The sequence below is a fragment of the Lepus europaeus genome, chromosome 13 (assembly GCF_033115175.1).
Source record: "Lepus europaeus isolate LE1 chromosome 13, mLepTim1.pri, whole genome shotgun sequence".
In the NCBI taxonomy this organism is placed as follows: Eukaryota; Metazoa; Chordata; class Mammalia; order Lagomorpha; family Leporidae; genus Lepus; species Lepus europaeus.
The window spans coordinates 27,211,061-27,233,485 of NC_084839.1; the positions used below are offsets into that span (position 1 = coordinate 27,211,061).

Genomic DNA, 22,425 nt, shown 5'->3' on the forward strand with positions numbered 1-22,425 from the left:
AAAGTCAAAACTTAAGCTGTTAATTTTATAATACTCTTCTAATGTGAAGATACACTTTTCTCTCTAAGCTGCATCCCCCAAATTTTGGTGTTGTATTTTTCATTACTGGTTAGTTTGAAGTATTTTCGTATTACTTTTGTGATTTCTTCTTAGATCTATGGGTTATTTATTATTATGCAGTTTAATTTTCAGATATAAGGGTTTTAAGGTTATTTTATTGTTACTTTTTTAGTTTAATTACTTTATAGTCAGAAAACTTGGTAAAATTTCACTCTTTTGAAAACTATTGAGATTTTTGAAATTTAAATTTTATATTTTATTTGAGAGTGGGAATATGTGTGTGTGTGTATGTGTGAGTGTGTGTACACGCACATTCAAGCCCTCTATTCCCCAAACACCTGCAGTGGCTGGGCTGGGTGGACTCCAGAAGCCAGGCACTCAATCTAGACCTCCCATGTGAGTGGTAGGGATCAGCTACCTGAACCATCACATGCTGTGTCCTGAGGTGTACATTAACAGGAAGCTGGAATTGAGATAGAGCTGAGACTTGAACCCAGGCACTGTAATATGGGATGCAAGCATCCTAAGCAGCATCATTTTATTGTCCAGGAAAATGACTACCCCTTGAGATTGGTTTTATGGCATAACATTCTAAAAGTTCTAGAGTGTAATTTGTGTTTGTAGTTGTTAGGTACAGTGTTCAACATGTCACTTTGGCCAAGAAAGTTGATAGTGGTGTTCAGATCTTCTATAATTTTATTTCCCCCATAGGATTCCTACTTTCAATGCAGTAGCATGGCGTGTGTGTTGAAACTGAGTATGATTGTGCCTTGTCTCATTTCTTTAACCTCGCTTTTGCTTTACATATTTTGAAGCTCGCCATTTAGGCCTATATGCATTGGTGATTGATAGATACTCGAATACATTGACTTTTTCATTGTGAAATATTTCTCTTTGTGCTCTGATCATATTCTTTCTAAAGTTGTCTCTGCTATTAATATAGCCAATTTTGTTATATTTACTGTTTGAATGACATAACTTTTTTTAATCCTTTTGGTTTCATCCTATTAGGTTTCGTATTTAAAGTGTGTTTCATGTCAGCAGAATATAGTTGGGATTAACTCTTTTATCCAGTCTGACAGTTTGATTATTCTGTATTACTTTACTGTTATTTCTATGTGACATCTGTTTTTTTTTTCCCTCTGATCCTCTTTTCCTGTTTTGTATTTGTTGAATGATTTTTGTAATTCTTTGACTCTTTAGCTGTACTTTATGTATGTATATTTGTGCGTGTGCATGCATACATATATATCATTTACATTCACATAATGCATCCTTAGTGAATTACAGCCCATTTACAGGTGTTTTTTTTTTTTTTTTTTTTTTTTTTTTTTTTTTTTTTTTTTGACAGAGTGGATAGTGAGAGACAGAGAGAAAGGTCTTCCTTTTTGCCGTTGGTTCACCCTCCAATGGCCGCTGCGGCCGGCGCATCACGCTGATCCAAAGCCAGGAGCCAGGTGCTTCTCCTGGTCTCCCATGCGGGTGCAGGGCCCAAGCACTTGGGCCATCCATTTACAGTTAATATTTACACACAGTATGCACCGTGTGTCAACGTACTCCATTTATTCTCTCATCCTTTGAGTTCTTGTCATGTATATTACATTTGCTTACATAAGAAACTAATACAGTAATATAATTTTTTTGACTGAGTCATGTCTTTAAAAGAAACTAAGGAAAAATATAGTCTTTTATACATGTGTTTATCTACCTATTTTCCATTTCCAGTGCTCTTTCTATATATCGGAGTTTCATTTCTCTTCAGCATATAGAAGTTCTTTTTGTTTTTCTTGTTGTGAAGTCTCCTGTAGATGAATTCTGTTCTAATTAAATTGAAACTCCATTTTACTTTTAGTTTTGAAGGATATTGTTGCTGGCGATACAATTTCTGGAATGGAGGCAATTTTTTCTTTCCATATTCTAAATTTCTTCTTTGGTTTCCAATGTTTTGATGAAAAGTTGACCATCATTTATAATGTTGCGTCCCTTTGTGTAGAATGTAATTTTTCCTCTAGTTGCTTTTAAGATTTCTGTATACCATTCTTTTCAGTACTTTGATTATGATAAACCTACATGTAATTTTAAAAAATATTTATTTTCCTTTGTTTCATGAGATTCTTAAGATCTGTAGTTTAGCTTCTCGGCCTTTTGGCTAAGATCAAGTGTAGATCTGTCTGTAGTTTAGTGGGTTTGTGGTTTCCAAATTGGGAAATTTGGTACCATTATTTCTTGACGTTACTTCTTCCTTATTCTTTCTCTCCTTCCCTTTTGGACTGTAGTTACACGCTTTTTAGATACATTGTATTTTTACTCATGTCACAAGGTCTGTGTTCCATTTTCCTCCTTTTTTCTCCTCTGTTTTTTATGTTGGGTAGTTTTTGTTGATCTATTTTCATATTCAGTGACCCTTTCTTCTGTCATCTCTATTATGCTGTTTTATTGATCCAGTAATTTTTTTTAATAATGTACTTTTAATGTTTGGAATTTACATTGGGTTCTTTATTGGTTCCTTGGCTTTCTTGAGATTCCTCATCTTTTCATTCATATGATCATATTTTCCTTTAAATCAGCTGGGTAAGACTATTTCCTTTTACTTTGTCAAAACTAGAAGCAGAAGTCATTCCTCTTACTCTGTAAGGCAGTTTTTTTAACGTTGGTGCAATGTAAAAGTAGTCAGCAGGACCCTCAATGTCCAGTACTATTTCTTAAGCATCTGTCATGTAGCAAGCATTTTGCTTGGATGAAGTGATCCACAGGACATATGGCATTTCTGTCCTTGTGAACAGAGTAGTCCTCGACCTAAAATGTCTTTCTGGATTATAAGTTTATACCACTTGACTAATTTCTGGCTTTCATTTGACTGAACGACTTCTTTTGTCAGAGGACAGAAGTTGGTTTCCAGGCCATGACTTTTTAGCTAGATTTTAAAGTCAGCTTTAAGAATGTGAAGTCCAGTGTTTGCTTGCAACCTTCAAACATTAATATGAAATATTCATTTTGTGGTACTGCTAATCACTTTTGTTCTCTTACCAGACATCTCTTCATGTGATATTTATATTGAGTAAAAGAAGTATACTGCCCATTTCACATAAGATTAACAATTAAACATATTTCTAAGAAGTCACCTGTGAACATGTTTTTGGCTGAACCTTTCTGCCAAAACTTTGAGTTTTGAGGGTCTTCTTATAGTTACTACATTGGTAGAAATCATTACAGTTGTAATGTATGATAGAGTCCAGCTCATCTGATTTCATTGAAGAGTGAGTATAAGCAGAGTACTTATCAGCATAGACGTTATCCTTTCTAGTCCTGTGAACTTGACTAAGCGGCTTAGTATCTCCGTAAGCTTCTCTTCTCCTCTATCAAAAGGAATACTAACACTGCCTTGCTGTGATGACTGAGATCTGAATGCATCGTCTTTTCAACAGAATGCCTAGCATCTGGTGACTACACGGTGAACATTTGCCGTGTTAGTTCTAGGGGATAGGCTAACGTGCTGTTTCAAAGACAATTCAAAATTTAGTGGCTTGAATAAGGTAGAGCTGTGTTTCTGCTCAGGTCCAGGTTGGCAAGGTGGCTCTGTGGCCTGATGCTGTCCAGAGACTCAGATCTCTGCCTTCCTGTTTTCTGCCCCACCTGGCCTCAACCTGGATCCTGTCCTCTTCAACATGGTCCAACCTGGATTGGGCCACATTTGACTTCTTCAGGCAGCGAGCAAGGTGCTTTCCTCGGGACCAGTGACTCATGTATCTAGTCCATAGCAAGTTGTATATGCTCATTTTGCTCGCTCCATTGACGAGAGCAGGTAAAAGCTTAATAGAATCCTGGAAATGTCCTTTTTTTTTGAACAGCTGTGTACATAATCCAAACTCTCTTACTCTGGAAGAAATGTAGATTTTTACTGGACAAGTCATCAGAAAAAGTCTACAATAATTGCCTTACCACCTCTATTGCTGTTTTTTTTTTTTTTAAACTTTTATTTAATGAATATAAATTTCCAAAGTACAGCTTATGGGCTCTATTGCTGTTACTACTAGTAGTATTACAGTTGCAGTATAATCACTTCATACATCTATTGATACAACTTTAATTCCATGTACTAAGATGGATGAGGGAAGAGTTGACGAAGAAAAAAAAAAGAAGGAATTTTCCCTGCTTCATGTGAGGAAAAATGAGAAATATGAGTTGTTCTCTGCTGAGTATGATTGTTGTGTTTAAAGAGAGCTTTTTTTTTTTTTTTTTTTTTGGACAGGCAGAGTGGACAGTGAGAGAGACAGAGAGAAAGGTCTTCCTTTTTCCATTGGTTCACCCCGCAATGGCTGCTGCAGCCGGCGCGCTGCGGCTGGCGCACCACGCTGATCCAAAGGCAAGAGCCAGGTGCTTCTCCTGGTCTCGCATGTGGGTGCAGGGCCCAAGCACTTGTGCCATCCTCCACTGCACTCCCTGGCCACAGCAGAGAGCTGGCCTGGAAGAGGGGCAACCGGGACAGAATCTGGTGCCCCGACCGGGACTAGAACCCATGTGCCGGCGCCGCTAGGCGGAGGATTAGCCTGTTGAGCCATGGTGCCGGCTTATTATTATTTTTTAAGGTTTTATTTACTTGGAAGTCAGAGTTAGCGAGAGGCAGAGGCAGAGAGTGAGAAAAAGAGATCTTTCATCTGCTGGTTCACTCCCCAAAATGGCTGCAATGGCCGGAGCTGGGCTGATCCAAAGCCAGGAGCCAGGCGCTTCTTCCGGGTATCCCATATGGGTGCAGGGGCTCAAGCACTTGGGCCATCTTCCTCTGCTTTCCCAGGCCATAGCAGAAAGCTGGATTTGAAGTATAGCAGCTGGCCTGTGAACCGGCACCCATATGGGATGCCAGCACCGCAGGCGGCAGCTTTACCACCTGTGCCACAGCTCTGACCCCGAGATCTCAGCTGGAGAAATAGCAGTGTGGTCCAGCCTTGGGACAAAGCTGAGTTGGACCTACTAATAGTGTGCTGAGGTCTTGGGAGTTGTCGGCCTGTGAGATCTTCAAGGATCATTTCAACCATTCCTAACTTTTTTTTTTAACTTTTATTTAATGAATATTAATTTCCAAAGTACAGCTTATGGATTACAACCATTCCTGACTTTGACCTTATTAGCTGACTTGGGAACACTTGGGATCTTAATATATGTGTATGATCCAACTATTCTTGTACTACTTACTAAATTGGTATGCTTTTTTTTTTTTTTTTGACAGGCAGAGTTAGACAGTGAGAGAGACAGAGAGAAAGGTCTTCCTTCCATTGGTTCACCCCCCCAAATGGCTGCCACGGCCGGCGCTGTGCTGATCCGAAGCCAGGAGCCAGGTGCTTCCTCCTGGTCTCCCATGTGGGTGCAGGGCCCAAGGACTTGGGCCATCCTCCACTGCCTTCCCGGGCCACAGCAGAGAGCTGGACTGGAAGAGCAGCAACCGGGACAGAATCCAGCGCCCTGACCGAGACTAGAACCCGGGGTGCCAGTGCCTCAGGCGGAGGATTAGCCAAGTGAGCCGTGGTGCCGGCCAAATTGGTATACATTTGAAAAACATCTGTTACCCACCTGTTTGGTTCACTAGTCATGCATACCAGGCTGAGGGAGTCTTTCAGTTAAGAAATTGATAAAAGTTGAATTCCTTATAGTTAGGTTACTGAATAATTGATGTTCCAATTTTGAGATAGTGAACAAGTTCTGTTGAAAGAAATGTAGAAAAACTGTCAAGGGTGTCTTACCACTTTTAATTTCAGACATTTTATAAAAAGATTTATTTATTTATTTTGAAAGAGGAGAGAGGGGTCTTCCATTTGCTAGGTCTTGTGATGGCCGTATGGGATGCCTGTGTCATAGTCATTGGTTTTACCCATTATACCACAGTACTGGTGCCTTATTTCATACTTTGCTAGGTATAAAAGGAATTTTTTTTTAAGTCAGTAGTAGAGCAGATCATTTTAATTCAGAAGGAGTTTAATATGAAATTTAGTTTTTTCTGCTCTGTAAGTGTGCTTTATTTTAAGCAGTTCCAAACATTAAAAATAAATGAGAATAAATGTACTTAAACTAGTTATTGCTTCACAGAAATTATCATGAAATGATTTCTTTCATATCTTGTGAATTAAAATGATTTTACTGGCCGGCGTCATGGCTTAACAGGCTAATCCTCCGCCTTGCAGCGCTGGCACACCGGGTTCTAGTCCCGGTCGGGGCGCCGGATTCTATCCCAGTTGCCCCTCTTCCAGGCCAGCTCTCTGCTATGGCCTGGGAAGGCAGTGGAGGATGGCCCAAGTCTTTGGGCCTTGCACCTGCGTGGGAGACCAGGAGAAGCACCTGGCTCCTGGCTTTGGATCAGCGTGATGCGCCGGCCGCAGCAGCCATTGGAGGGTGAACCAACGGCAAAAAGGAAGACCTTTCTCTCTATCTTTCTCACTATCCACTCTGCCTGTCAAAAAAAAAAAATTAAAAAATGATTTTACTGGCTGGGTTTTTGTCATATTTATTTATTTTTAAGATTTATTTATTTGAAAGGCATAGTTACTGAGAGGGAGAGACAGATGTCTTCCATTTGCTGGTTTACTCCCCAAGTGGCCACAATCCAGTGCATATATAGGGTGACTTAACCCACTACACCACGACTCCAGCCCATTGGCTTATATTTTTAAGGAGCACATTTTCAGTGTTAAGTGAGGAATGGCAGTGTATCTTTTAGAATCTTAGATGAGGCTTAGAGGCTACCTTGTCTCTCCCACTGCTGTATGCAGAAATCCCTTCTAGAACAGACTGGGGGGAGGTAACCATTCAGCCTTCCTTTGAACATGTCTGTACTAGGAAGTATGTGTCCTCATTCTTTCTCATTTTTGGACAGTTCTCTTCAGCATAACCAGCACTGCCAGAGTCATACTCTGCATATACAGAGAGAAATTTTTGCTTCTCAAAATTTTGACTTATTAACCAATAGTCCAATTTTAGAACATTACCTGGGATTATGAAAATTGCTTGGAATTCTGGCCTTTCACCATAAATCATTACTTAGGAATTTAGAGATCATTTTGAAGTTTTCCACTTTGTGGTACATGGCTAGTCCATAGTCTGCTGATAGCATTCCAGCCCTACAACAAAACAGTGTTCAATAATAGATTGCTGAGTTTGATTTTTTTTTACATTGTTGGCCTTAAGAAAGTGAATTGTAAAACGTTAAATAGCTAGGGATTTAGGGAGCTGGGCCTATGAACTGGAAAAGCAAAGCAGACATGGAGATGAGCAGCTACACAGAGTGACTCTTAGGTCCAACTAAATAGGGATTTATCAGAACGTTGAATGAGAATAAGGGGAATGATGGCTGATGGCAAAATGGATTCTCTGTGATCATGAGAAGAACCTTGCCCGTTTGTATGTGTTCCTACGCGGTGCAACATCTGGAGATGATGAACAATGGCATAGAAAAGCTCCTCAGAAATTGCTCCTGTATTTCTAATTGTAGGAGAAGTCTTTGACCAATTAGCTGAAAATCCAGATGACTGTTACTCATAGTTCAATAGAAGAAATAAGATATTATAAAATTTTATATAAGTTACTAGTTTTTTGCTGAAACTATTTTCTTCTGTGCTAAAAGTAGATGAAATAAGAGAAATGTGAGAATAATATCTTTCTGGTTTTTGAATCTGGACTATTTGAATTCTAGAGTTCTTTATAGATGTTACAACTTTATTTTTCTATAGTGTATTTGTTATTCTGCCTTTGCAGGAGCTGTATATAATGTTGACTAGATATGTCTTGTCTGGTGTTAAACATGATTAATGTGAGCTTGAGATCTAGACTGCCAAAAAGGGATGGAGACACATATAATCAGACATATTCTGATAGAACGCTGGATGTCAAAGAAGAAAATGCCCCTGGACAAATGGTCTTGAAATTTTTATTTTGGCTTTTTCCATAATGAGAAGCAAAAATGTTGTTTAGGATCCATAGAAACAATGTTAGAAGTTGCACATAAAGGGTTAGAATTGAGGATTGGGTTTTATAAGATTTTTAGCACTTCTCTGTTTATAATATCACACAATTAGTAATCAATTTCTTCTTCCTACCAATTATGTGAAAGAAATTCTTCATTTCAGTTCTTAGCAAAAACTGAAAACAGTAAATATAATTTGAAAGTAGAGTGGAGGTAAGCCAGACTAACCTGTGTAGTGATTTCACATACATTTTCTGGGCCATGACATAGAATTCAGTGATATGTTTTGGTAGTTGATGGCCCTTTAAATTTATAAGTAGAAAAAAGAATATTTCTTGCTGTGGGTCCAATTTGGAGCACTCTGCTATAATCATCTCTATTATGAAGTCTTCCATATAGGTTCTTAACTTCCCAGAGTCTTTTTGGAATAGGAATTATAATTATTTGAGCAGTTAAAAGAACCTTTGGGAAAATTTGATGAAAAGTACAGCATGGCCGGCACCGTGGCTCACATGGCTAATCCTCCACCTGCGGCACCGGCACCCCGGATTCTGGTCCCGGTTGGGGCGCCAATTCTGTCCCGGTTGCTCCTCTTCCAGTCCAGCTCTCTGCTGTGGCCCGGGAAGGCAGTGGAGGATGGCCCAAGTGCTTGGGCCCTACACTCGCATGGGAGACCAGGAGAAGCACCTGGCTCCTTGCTTCGGATCGGTGCAGCGCGGCAGCCGTGGCTGCCATTTAGGGGGTGAACTAACGGAAAGGAAGACCTTTCTCTCTGTCTCTCTCTCTCACTAACTCTTCCTGTCAAAAAGAAAAGAAAAAAAAAAAGAAAAGGACAGGCATTTTGTTTTTGGCAAAGTACCTATGTGCAAATTCAGGTATATAAATGCCAGGTGTAAAGTCTAGAAGTAACTTATAATGGAAACGCTTAGAATTTCTATAGATACTTTAGATTATCTTGTTTTCCTCTGTTAGAATGTTAATATTGTGACTCTATAACATTGGGCTTACAACTTCTTTTAAAAAGATTTATTGATTTATTTATTTGGAACTAAGAATTACAGAAAGAGAGGGAGAGACGAAGAGAGGGATCTTCCATCTGCTGGTTCCCTCCCCAAATGGCTGTAACAGCCACTGCTGGGCTGGGCCAGACCTGAAGCCAGGAGCTTCATCCAGGTCTCCCATGTGGGTGACACTAGCCCAAGCACCTGGCCATCTTCTGCTGCTTTCACAGCAAGGAGCTGGATGGAGCAGCTGGGACTGGAACCAGTGTCCTTATGACATGCTGGCTCTGTAGACAGCAGCTTAACCTGCTGTGCCACAGTATCAGCCCCACCTTCTAACATTTATAACTTCTTTTGGTTTTTCTAGTACTTTTTAAATTAAATTTTTAAATAAGATTTATTTGTTTGAAAGGCAGAGTTACAGAGAGGCAGAGAGATAGATCCTTTATCCACTGGTTCATTCCTCGAATGGCTGCAATGGCTGGAGCTGGGCCAATTAGAAGCCAGGAGCCAGGAACTTCTTTCAGGTTTCCCACATGGGTGCAGGGGCCCAGCCACTTGGGTCATTCTCTGTTGCCTTCCCAGGAGCCCCAGCAGGGAGCTGGATTGGAAGTGAAGCAGCCAGGACTCGAACTGGTGCCCATATCGAATGCTGGCACTGTACATCCAGTGACAGCCCCTTAAATTAAAATTTTTTTGAACTTTTTAATTATGTTTTTGAGTACTAATTATGTTATATTGTATTATTTTTTAAAGCTGTTTATTGTAACAGTTATCCTGAAAAGGTAATAAAACACAAATGAGTACTTTAATGAGTAATTTTAAGTGCAGGTATCACCCAGGTCAAGAAATAGAACATTGCCAGTGCTCCAGCAAGCCACCTATCCTAATCAAAATTCATTTTTAGTAGAAGTAGCCATTAATGTGACTTGTAAGATAGTTATCACCTTTGTAATTTTACCATTTATATAATTATATAATATATATTATATCCTTATGTAAAATATATTTATATGTAATATATTTATCTCTTTTTTGTGTGGCCATTCATTGTATATTTGCTTTATTGTTTGTTTTGCTTCTGTCTCAACATTGTGCTTGTATATATCTTTTTTTTAAGATTTGTTTATTTGAAAGGCAGAGTTAGAGAGACCAGAGGGAGAAACAGAGAGATCTCCCATCTTCTTGCTCACTCCCTAAATGGCCATAACGGCTGGAGCTGGGTCATTTCACAGCCAGGAGCCAGGAGCTTCCTCCAGGTCTCCCAAGTTGGGTGCATAGGCCCAAGCCTGTTGCCTTCCCAGCACTTTAGCAGGGAGCTTCACCAGAAGTGGAGCAGCCAGGACTCAAACCGCCCCCGTGTGGGATGCCAGTGGCACAGGCAGCAGCTACTACTATGCCACAGCGCTGGCCCCTGTGTCTATCTTATGTGTTGTTTTATATACCTATAGTTCAATTATTTTCATTGCTGTAGTATTTCCTACTGTTTTTGTTTGCTACATTTTGATCAATATAATATTTGCCTTAGCTGCCTTTGGACTAATTTCCCTCCATTAATAGTTGGGTCAAATATTAATAAATTGATACATGTAAATAATTTGAAATTTAAATAATTCAGATTTTCTTGTCTATTATTTTACTTTAAAGATCTCCAGTCTGTAATATACTTTTCTTCTGAATATTTTAAGTGTATTATGTTCCTGGCCGTCAGAAAGATTGCTATAATAAATCTAACAAATGCTTGTGCATCTTCAGTGTTCCAGGCACACTGGAAGGGTCTATGGCTGTGGCATTTTAGTAGATATGTAATTATCACATTCTTTATATACTGTTCAAACAGTTATGTATTTTTGTTTAAAAAAAGATCAAAGTACAGAAAGGTATAAAATGAAAAGTTCAACTTTTTCTCCAGCCCAATCCCTGTTGTTCAATTCTTGACTATTTCTTGAAAATAAAATCATACAAATGTTTTTTCTTAAAAATTAGACAGTGAAATCTTACTTAAACCTTCTGAACTATTTTATTTTTAACTTAATAATATATCTTGAAGATTTCAAGGATAGCTGGCATTTAAAAAGTCAGAAAACTTCCAGAAACCTAAATGAGTAGAAAAACTGAAATTAGAAATAGTGCTTCATAGTCTCATTCTTCAAGATTAACTTTTCCCCTCTGATATGTTATAGAAGCAAGAGTCATGGGACACACTATACTTTTATATATTGGAAATCATAGGAAGTTTTTATACACCATGATGAATTTTATCTGTGGGAAATCTTAACTTTAGATTGCTGAAAATCTGGATCTTTTTTCCTCAGGCATTGTTGGAGACCATGTTTGGTGTAAAAGTGATTATAACAGGTGATGCGTTTGTTCCTGGAGAAAGAAGTGTCATTATCATGAACCATCGTACCAGAATGGACTGGATGTTCCTGTGGAATTGTCTGATGAGATATAGCTACCTCAGGCTGGAGAAAATTTGCCTCAAAGCCAGCCTCAAAAGTGTTCCTGGATTTGGTAGGTTCTTCATGCACCATTTTAAGGGTTCGTTTATTTTATATATATCCTAAAAGTATAGAAGAAGTTGGTCAACTCTCCTTAAATATGAAGAGCCATCCTGATGTTTTCCTCAATAGGCTTTTTAAAAACAAGACCAGTTTCTTTTTTTCCGTAGGTCATAATAGGTGACTTCATTGTAATCATTTTTTGAAATCTCTCAACTATGAAAGAGAAAATAAACTATTTTCAAGGAATTAGATATCTTTTCTGATGAACATCACTTTGAAGGATATGAATTAAATACTTCTGTAACTTTCTTGCATGTAATGCAATTTAGGACAGTCTGTTCTGGTTCCTTGAGTGTTCAAGTTGCTTGAAATTGACTGATTTATTCACATTCAAACATTATACTAGGTGCGATTATTTTTTGAATTTCCCTCATCCATCCATCTCTCTCTTTAAGATTTATTTATTTTAAAAGTCAGTGTTACAGAGAGAGAGGTAGAAACAGAGACTGAGATCTTCCACATGCTGGTTCACTCCTCAGATGGCCTCAACAGCCGGGGCTGGGCCTGGCTGAAGCCAGAAGGCAGGAGCTTCATCTGAGTACCCCGTGTGGTTGGCAGAGCCCCCAGCACTTGGGCCTTCTTCCACTGCTTTTCCCAGGCCATTAGCAGGGAACTGGATCAGAAGTGGAACAGCAGAGACATGAGCAAGCACCCGTATGGGATGCCGACATCCTAGGTGGCAGCTTTACCAGCCATACCATAATGCTAGCCCCCCCCTTTTTTGGTCTTTTTATTGTGCTTATATACTTTGATATTAAAGTTCCTGGAAATGTTTACTTAAGTGGTTAAGAATACAACATCATGTTGACTATGTGATAGAGAAGTAGGAATATTTGGACATTGTATGTTAAAACTTAATTGCCCAGTGAGGAACAGACTGTAACTATATCGAAACCAGTTATTTCACATATGGGTTTATGAAGTTCCACTGTACATCCATGACATCTACGTCTGTGGTTGGCCTTTATAACATTTCCTATTTGAACTCTGCCTTTCTCAGCAGACTGAGATGACTTGTGATTTGTCAGGGCGAAAGACTGGCCTTATTCTCAGAGCTGACTAGTAAGGAGGTAGTAGGCGACTTACTCAGTGTATTTGAGGTTTAGTTCCCTTCATGCTCATAGTTTTCTCTCTCTTTCTCACTTTTCCAATATAGTTGCCTTACATGGCAACTGGCTTCCTCCAGAACAAACATCTCTGGAGAACCAGTAAGTAGCTGCAAGACGTTTTGTGGCCCATCCACACAATTCATATATAGCATCATATCTGCCATGTGTTATTGGACAAAGTAGTCAGTGCCCTCAGAGATTCTAGGGAAGGAGCGTAGACCTCTTTTTTTTTTTTTTTTTTTTTTTTAATATTTACTTACTGAGAGACAGAGTTAGAGAGAGAGGGAGAGACAGAGAAAGGTCTTCTATCTGTTGATTCACTCCCCAAATGGCTGCAGCAGCCAGAGCTGGCCAGTCTGAAGCCACGAGCTTCTTCTGGGTCTCCCACACATGTACAGGGGCCCAAGTACTTGGACCATCCTCCACTGCCTTCCCAGGCCATAAGCAGGGATGCTGGATCGGAAGTGCAGCAGCCAGGACTCCATATGGGATGCTGGCACCCAGGTGGAAGCTTAACCTACTGCGCCACAGCTCGGGCCCCTAGACCTCATCTTTTGATGGGATGCGTGTTAGAGATTGCAGTATTTTTCTTAAAAAAAAAAAAAAAGATTTATTCATTTATTTGAAAGGCAGAGTTACAGAGAGGCAGAGGCAGAGAGAGAGAAAGAAGTCTTCCATCCGCTGGTTACTCCCCAGATGGCCTCAATGGCCAGAGCTAGGCTGATCTGAAGCTAGGAGCTTCTTCCGGGTCTCCCATGCAGGTGCAAGAGTCTAAGGACTTGGGCCATCTTTTACTGCTTTCCCAGGCCATAGCAGAGAGCTGGATCAGAAGTGGAGCAGCCCGGACCTGAACTGCCAACCATATGGGATGCCAACATTGCAGGCGGCAGCTTTACCCTCTACACCACAGTGCTGGTCCCAAGATCTCAGTGTTTTAAAAAACTGATAGATGTCTTATAAAAAAAAAAAAAAAAAAAAAAAAAAAACCAAGGCAAGAATGATAATGTTTTATTTATTATCGATTTTATATAAAGTATAGTAACAGAATATTACAGTAGTTTCATGCCAGTGAGTTTGAAAGTATGTGTAAAATTCTAAAAAGTCATTTAGAAAAATGTAACGGACAAAATCTGACAACACTGGGGCCTGCATTTTGGCGCAGTGATGAGCCACTGCTTGTGATACCAGCTTCCTATTCTGACTGCTGAAGAGTCTCTGCTGTTCTGCTTTTGATCCAGCTTCCTGATAATGTACCTGGGAAAGCAGTAAACAATGCCCCCAGGTGCCTGGGCCCTTCCCACCCTTTTAGGAGATCCAGATGGAGTTGCTGCCTGGCCCAGTTCCAACCATTGTGACCTCTTGGGTAGTGAGCCAGCAGATGAAGGATTTCTCTGTCTCTGTCTCTCTGCCTTTCACATAAATAAAATCTTAAAAAGAAAAAAAAGCTGACATAGACAAAAAGTAAAAAGTGAAATTAAAGTCACAGATACATTTCTGATAGAGATGGAACCTGTATTTAAAAGCCTTCTCACTAAGATTTTTGGGAGACAGTACTACAATGTGGTTTTCTTCACCCTTCCAAAAATTTGTAAAATCAATAAGCAGAGAAAATTAAACCATATATCACCCATTTCTTCATCAGAATAAGAAGAATATCATGGAGAAGTGAATTCCAAAAGAGTTCCTTCTTCCCTTCCACCTTTGCATACCTGTGGGTACTAAGAGTGAGGAAAGAGCTTAAGTGTAGGAACACAGACAACTTAGGAGAAACACAAATGAAATCATCCCCAGAAAGACCAAGACTAATCCTGGTGTCACAATACTGAACAGGGCTTGGGACATCCTCCTTAACAGCACAGAGAATAGGAAATAGGAAAGTGAGTTGAATGACAGTATAACCAGGTGAGATAGCCCGAGAGAGGCATTCCTTCCTATATTATAGGTAGGGCACTCCTCTTAAAAGTGTGTCACGGAAGGAAACTAAGGAGCTACGGGAAGAAAAAGTGAACCACGAAACTGCAGTTTCTCTTCAGCTCCCTGGCCCCCCAAATCTTAAACTCCCCAGAAAACTAGTATCAAAATATCTGTCCAGAAAGGACATCTCTGTGTAGAAGAGAAGAAAAAAATACATGGTGGCGCAACACTCCAAACGGAATTAAATCACTATTCAAGTATAGTTTAAAAAAACCTACTTTGAATGAGAAATAGAATTGTAATGGACAAGAAAACCAGACAAAATATCTCGGCAGTAAAATTGAGTAAAAAAACAAAGGGACTAGAAACTCAGAAAGGAAGAATAGATTATGAGGTACCTAAGAGGACATAAAGTAAAATGAAAATTCAGTAAAGGGCATTATAGAAATTCAGGAGAACAAAGAATGGAAATAAGAAAAAAATTATCAGAGGGAAAGTAGTTGAAAGTGAAGATAGTTTAGGAGGTTTGATGTGGAAATCTTCGTGGAAAATGCAATTTATAAGAAACTGAATTTTAAAAATATATCAAAATAGACGTCTTTTTCATTTTCCCTCTTATGTCCAGAGTTTATTGTTTTCTTCAAGGATGATTTGTCCAGTAAGATCTTAATCCATTGTATAGCAAAGGAGAAACTGCCTAAGCATCTTTCTCTTTTTTTAAGGATTCATTTTTAACTGTTAAGAAAATGATTTCCAGAAGCATAGGATCTTAGAATTGGCACAAAATTTGGAGATTATTTCCTTCCTCTCTATGTAATACAGAAATTATTTTTTCTTTCTTTTCCAATTAGTGATCAAAATCTAATTTTTCTCAAAATATGAAACTCTTCTATTTCCTCGTACTCTCCTAATGGCTTCCAGTTTTCAGCTGAGCTCCTGACTGCCTGGTCCTTTGGTTTGTCAGCCTTCAACTTCAGGTCCTCACTCACATTCCCTGGAGGGCTAATGTGTCTCCATTTCCTCTCCGTGTGTTGTTTGTAAAAACCCCAAATACTTGATGTGAACTGTGTCCACAGGAGTTATTCTTGTCTGTCCTGAAGCCCGTTTGGATATTGTTTGTGGAAGATGGATACACTTTGATGCACCTTGTCCTTTGAAGTTGAGGCCTTGCCACTAACTCTGGCGACCTAAGACTTCACCTGCGCTCATCCCTGCTAGACCCCATCATTTAACTCCAACATTTGTTGGATCACATTGTTGAATCCAGCTCTCAGTTTCTTCAACTGTAAATTGTCAATAAACATGGTATTGCTTTATTGGTTGGTTCTTAGGATTAAACTAAATGCCAGTAGAGCATTTAGTCCTCACCTTGCATAAATCTATGTTAGATTTCTGGATTTCTTTCCCAGACCACTCCCCAAAAGGGGGAGTTGTTACGTACAGGTACATGAGATCACAAAAAGGGGCTGGATGAAGACGTGGTCTTCAGCTCTTGAGTCTAATAGATTTAATCCCATCTGCCTGCCTATATCAATTTTATTAAGTACAGAGAACAAATATTGTTCTGGTTGTGATATTTACAGTTTATAATAAAATTTCCTACTCAGCTTCCTCCTTCATTATGTAGGCATTCACTAAAATTAGAACAAAGCCAAGTTGTCTTTTACTCCAAAAAGTTTGGTGTACCCTTTGAAAAATTCACTAACATTTGCTGCTGCTGTCCAGCTCCACAGCTAGGAAGAATATGATGAATGAATTGGAGAAGTCTCACCACAAAACTCAGTAGCAGGAATGTTCCAGACACTTCTGTCGTTGTCTTTGGTGTGGCCAAGGGCATTCATTTTGAAAGCTACAGTAGGCAGAAGTGCCTCTAACTCCTGAAGAACCACTGCTTAGGCCTTCCTAGAAGGTGTCTCTCCTGCAGGTGTATCTGAAGCTGCAGCCATGACTTCATTTCCAAAGGGGCTTCTAGTCAGAGGTTCCTGGCTGCTTATTAACTGTACTGTTGCTGTTAGTCTCACAGCAAACTTTCTGGGGGCGTGGCCTTCTTTAGTGAATTGATTAATTTTTGGCTTCCATTGCATCTAAATCCTAGCAAGTTTCACAGCAGCCTTCTTCCCTGTGTTGTCCCATGAACTACCAAACAGCTAAAGGCCACAGATAGTGTTTCGCTCATTTTAACCATGCACCTGTGATTGCACAAGTCCCATGACAGGATGAAAACGCCTGATACGGGCTTTCTCAGCCTGCTGTCTGCAGGGGTGGTTGTGGGAGCCGCTGTCACCGAGGGAGAGAGCCTCTGGAAGATTTTTCCTCCTTGATAAGGGACTGGGCCGCTCCTTTTCAGCCTTTAGGCATTGTGCAAGACCGTAGGTTATTATTACTGTGAGGGTTGCTTGGGGCTTCTGCAGTGGGAAAGTCCTTCTGGGAAGCCAAAGGGTGGCGGGATAGAATGTGAAGCCTGGCTTCTGAACCAGCCTTGGGCTCGACTTCGCTTTATCTGAGAACACAAACCCAGGTTGTTTCTATGACTTCTAGATTATTGTTCTGTTATTATTATAACAGAATGTAATTTGCTTTCCCCCTTTCACCAGGCTGTAAAGTATCCATTGATTTATTCACTCATTCAGTAAATTTTATTGAAGGTTTATTATGAATCAGATTTTTATGAAAACCATCAAATGAATTGTAGGAGACAGAACATATTAAGTGTATTTAAGTTATTTTGCCTAGAACCCACACACATCTCTGCTTATTTTCAGATACATAACAATTCTACCACTAATGGAAAAGTAAGTTCTTGTATAATTGTTGGTTTTGTGGTTTAAGTTGCTAGAGTTGCTTGGCTGAGTTGAGTTTTCAAGGCTTTCTTTTTTTAAAAGTGTGTGTGGGGGTGTTGAGAGGGCATGCGTACCTGATGGGAAGAAAGGTTTAGTTCAGTTAAATCATGTGCCCAGCAGCATACCCTGATTATACTTCATTCTGGGATTACACAGAGAGCTAAGTAGTTCTTTTAGAATGGCATTAAGATATAAATAACTTAACTTGGGCTTTTGTTTTGAATGTGTGTGTTGAATTTCAAACAAAGCTCAAGCCCTGAGCTATGTGCAAGTTGACAGGGTCCTTGGCTGGGAGAAATGGCTCTGGGCTTTAAGGTTGTCCAGTGGATCACTTACTGAAGTTAATACATTTGGTACCCACATTGCAGATCCTGTTGATGTGGAGCATTTCTAATGCCCACGTTCAGATTGACATTGCTGCAGGCTGCTGGACAGCCCAGATGGGAGTTAGGAGGCATATTTTGCCTCTGCAACTTGCGGTACATTCAGGTCTGCAGAAAATTAAGGAATTCCTTTGCATAAGTTAATTTCATTCTAAAATTATCTGAAAATGAATGCTTTTCATCACAGGGTGATTTTAAGAGCAGTAAAATAATTTAGGAGAAGCTTTAAGGCTTTCAGTTGCTTTGTTCTAAATGGAGAAGCAAAAGTATGAGGGATCTTCAGAAAGTTCATGGCAATTTAATTTTATTGGAAAAAACTATGCATGGATTAAAAATTGTCATTTTAGCACCAAAACAAACTTACCTTTTAATTCCATTTTGCATGAGCTTTTTAAAAGTCACTTATAAATCTCATAGTGATCAGTTGTTTTTTTTCTTTTTAAAGATTCATTTTATTTATTTGAAAGGCAGAGTTACGGAGAGAGGGGAGGAGAGTCAGAGATAGTCCATCTGCTGGTTCATTCCTCAAATGGCCAGTGGGCCAAAGCTAGGAGCCAGGAGCACTTGGACTGTCCTCTGCTGCTTTCTCAGGCACATTAGCAGGGAGCTAATGTGGTACATGGTGGTAATAGTAAAAAAATAGATGAGAGATTTGGGTGTACCTTATCATTGTTTGCTGACCTTAATTTCAACAGATAATTTGATTCCAATGTATTCAGTTCTTTATCTCATGGTTAAGTGTCTGTAAATTGAGATGATGATTTGAAGAAGAAAGACAACACTGCAAGTACCAAGGGGGAAATGAATTGACTGTTATATTATATATATATGTGTGTGTGTGTATATATATATATATATATATATGAATTTTCTGTTAAAAAGGAAAGCTATATCTTTTTTTTTCCTTTTTTTAATCATAATAAATCTTACAGAAATGTTTTTCTTTCACTTGAAGTCAGATATTTCTGAGTGTTACACTATTGTATAATGAATACCGGGCAGGGGTATCTTACGTAGCTGAAAATTGTTGTTACACAATGAAATTCATGCCAGATTCATTATTAGAAATGTTGTTAATGATAATCTTCAACTATTACAGTCAAGTACATGGTATAGTTAGTGAACTTCATCTAAGAATAATTAGGTCTTGATTTTAGGAGGTAAGTCACTATCATTTATATATATATATATATATATATATATATTTTTTTTTTTTTTTTTGACAGGCAGAGTAGACAGTGAGAGAGAGACAGAGAGAAAGGTCTTCCTTTTTGCCGTTGGTTCACCCTCCTATGGCCGCCGCGGCCGGCGCATCTCGCTGATCCGAAGCCAGGAGCCAGGTGCTTCTCCTGGTCTCCAATGGGGTGCAGGGCCCAAGCACTTGGGCCATACTCCACTGCCTTCCCTGGCCACAGCAGAGAGCTGGCCTGGAAGAGGGGCAACCGGGACAGAATCCGGCGCCCCGACCGGGACTAGAACCCGGTGTGCCGGCGCCGCAAGGCAGAGGATTAGCCTATTGAGCCGCGGCGCCAGCCCATTTATATATTTTTTAATTAAGCAGAATTTTGTATCAACAAGTTGACATTCTTAGGTAAGCTTTATATAAAAATAATAATTTTAAAGTTATTGAAAATTACAATAGTAGTACAAAGAATTTCCCTGTTTTCTTCATGCAGCTTCCTTTAATGCTAACATCATAATCAGTATGTTTGTCAAAAGAAAGAGATTAATCATTCAAAACTGTTAGCTAAGCAACAGACTTTATTCAGGTTTCACCAAGTTTCTACCCTGTTCTGGGATCCACATTGCTTTCAATCATTTGATTTCCTTAATCTTCTTCCTGTTTTGATAGTCTGGCCTTGTTTCTCGTGGTCCTTTTGAAGAGTGCTGGTTGGACATTGTGTAGAATTTCCTCAGTTTGGGTCTCTGATGTGTTTTCGTGATTAGACGCTGTGCTGTGGGCTTCACCTTGGAGGTGCAGGCACTTTCATCTCATCGGGGAGGTTCATGGCATCAACATGAGGCTCCCTGGTTGTGTTCCCTGTGAGCACTCATCTGAGGTGATGTCTGCCAGGTCTCTCTGCTGCAGAAGTGCTGTTTCCCCTTCCCATGGCCCAGTTGCCAATAACATACCACACTCAAGGGCTCATGGGGATTCCACCTCTTGGATTGAGGTGTATTTTTTGTATTTTTTCATGTATTTTTTGCAGTTCTGTAAACATTTGTTCATTCTCTCCATTTTGCTTGTTTATTCCATCATTTATCCTATAGGTACTCATCAATAACCAGTATTGCCACTGTTTTGTTGTTGAAATTGTTTCAGGTTTGGCCATTCAGAGTTCTTGAAGAACTGTATGCTTTGGACATGCTCCCATCTTTTTTCTTTCATTCATTTGTTTTCTGGTACTACAGAACTCTCCAGGTTGTATTTTCCCTGCCCCAGGTCTACAGCTCAGCCCTTCTCCAAGGAGCCCTAGTTCCTTTTGTTGAGGAATGATATTAGCTTGATCAGGGCACTGAGTGTGCCCTGTGTTAGTTTCCTCTTGCTGCCTGTACCACAGATAGAGTCTAAAACAGCAGAAATGTCTGTTACCGTTCATGCATGTCAGAAGGCTGAGGTGGGTCCTGTCTGCCTGAAATCCAGACATTGGCAGCACTGATTCCTTGATGTAGACTCTGTGCAGAATCCCACAGTTGCCTTTTCCAACTTCTACTGGATGCCCGCTTTTTTTGGTGAATGCCCCTTTCTCCATTTCAAAGCAAGCGGGGCATGCTCAAGCTCTTTTCACATTGTATCACTCTGACAAGGAATCTTCCTCTTTCATTCCACTTTCAAGGATGCTTGTGATTGCATTGGGCCCACCACAAGAATCTGGGATAATCCCCTATCTTAAAAATACCTCATTAGTAACCTTAATTCCCTGTTTGCCATGTAACCTAACATAATCACAATTCAGGACTTAGAATGTGGATATCTTTAAAAAAAAAAAAAAGATTTATTTATTTGAAAGGCAGAGTTACAGAGAGAAGTAGAGACAGAGAGGTCTTCCATCCGCTGGTTCACTCCTCAGTTGGCCACAATGGCCGGAGCTGTGCTGATCCAAAGGCAGGAGCCAGGAGCTTCTTCCAGGTCTCCTGTGTGGGTGCAGGGGCCCAAGGACTTCGGCTGTCTTTTACTGCTTTCCCAGGCCATAGCAGAGAGCTGGGTCGGAAGAGGAGCAGCTGGGACTAGAACCGGCGCCCATATGGAATGCTGGCGCCAGGGCTTTAACTTGCTTCACCACAAGGCCAGTCCCAGAATGGATATCTTGAGGGTAGGTTTTTTCTGTGCCCTGCATTTATTGCAGGTATGACTAGGATGTCTCTCAGGCAAAGTCCTCTGAGTGTACAGAGTAAGTAATGCACTTAGTTTAGGGATTGGTTTTGCAAGGAGAATAAATATCTCAAATGGTAGATTATGTAGAAAATTGGTCAAATGGCAAATTTCACATAGTATGAAAGATAAGTTTTGATCCTACATTAGAATGAACCCTAAAATTGTCATTTCAACCCAGAACCCTTACCTTTTGCCCATGAAAGCCATCATAAATGCATATGTCATTAATGTCAAGCCGAAGTGTCTGTGGTCTACAAGTAGATAAAAGAATCTCTGTCTTTGTGGAGTCTGGTGAAATTTTGCAGTAAGGGTGGTTATATCCATTTTTCTTCACTTTGTGAATTTTCAAGTTTGAAATTACTTTAGGGTTAAGTTTACTGTAGAATATCAATTGCTTGCTCATAGTTTATACTTTGATTTCTATCTTGTATTTCAGTATAGGCACATTTAAGACTTAATGATATAGAAAATACTATAACAGGATTATTGCAGGAAAAAGGGCAGAAAATGAATTGCAAGCCTCTATTCGTTTTTTTAAAAGTTGGAGCCTTTATAGAAATTAACTAGAAGATGACTGTAGAAAGTAATACTTAACTTGTAATGTGAGCTCAAGAGACAGATTGATCTTCCCTAACTTTGTCTATTCAATATTTAGTATCCTGGCAGAAATTGAAATTCTGAGAAGTAAAACTATTTGTTAATTGATTTCTGGATTTATTTGTATAGCCAAACTATTGTTATATACAAATAAATATAGTATTTTCTTTTGATCTTTGTGATATATATTTACAGAACATTTGCATTTGTTTATACTTTTACTTATTCTCATCCAAAATGAGGCTTTTGGGTAGCATTTCCTTGGTTGCACCCAAGGCCGCTTTTCGGAATTGAAACTTGTTGAGGGAGACAGTTGTCTGTCTCTTCCACATTGCTTTTTGCTGCTAATGTCCTGTTCATAGTGCCATAGTAGAATCTACCTTTGAGGTTCAGGTTTTAGAGTACTAGGAAAGCAGTACAGATGTTTTTATGATTCCTTTAACTGTATTCATCTACACTAAAAATGAAAGATAAAAAATCTGAATAGACTTTTTATTGAGAAAGGATACTTAATGTTAAAAATACATTAAACAGTGCTTTCAAGCCCAACTCATAAAACTTGATAAAAGGGAATGTGAGTCTAAGAAAACTAGATTGTGACATAAATTATGGACTAGGTTTGAACATTGCATA

General features: G+C 39.4%; 1 protein-coding gene and 1 pseudogene across 8 annotated transcripts in view; both read left to right on the plus strand.

The window, feature by feature from the left end:
- The window catches only part of LCLAT1 (lysocardiolipin acyltransferase 1), a 175,804-nt gene that overhangs the window by 79,875 nt on the left and 73,504 nt on the right, over window positions 1-22,425 (plus strand). For all 8 annotated transcript variants that reach the window (XM_062209206.1, XM_062209203.1, XM_062209209.1 and 5 more), the window contains one exon: window positions 11,325-11,523. In XM_062209206.1, the coding sequence (XP_062065190.1) occupies window positions 11,325-11,523 (199 nt within the window). The remainder of the gene's footprint in view (window positions 1-11,324; window positions 11,524-22,425) is intronic.
- Window positions 2,190-2,301, plus strand: LOC133773115 (U2 spliceosomal RNA; annotated as a pseudogene).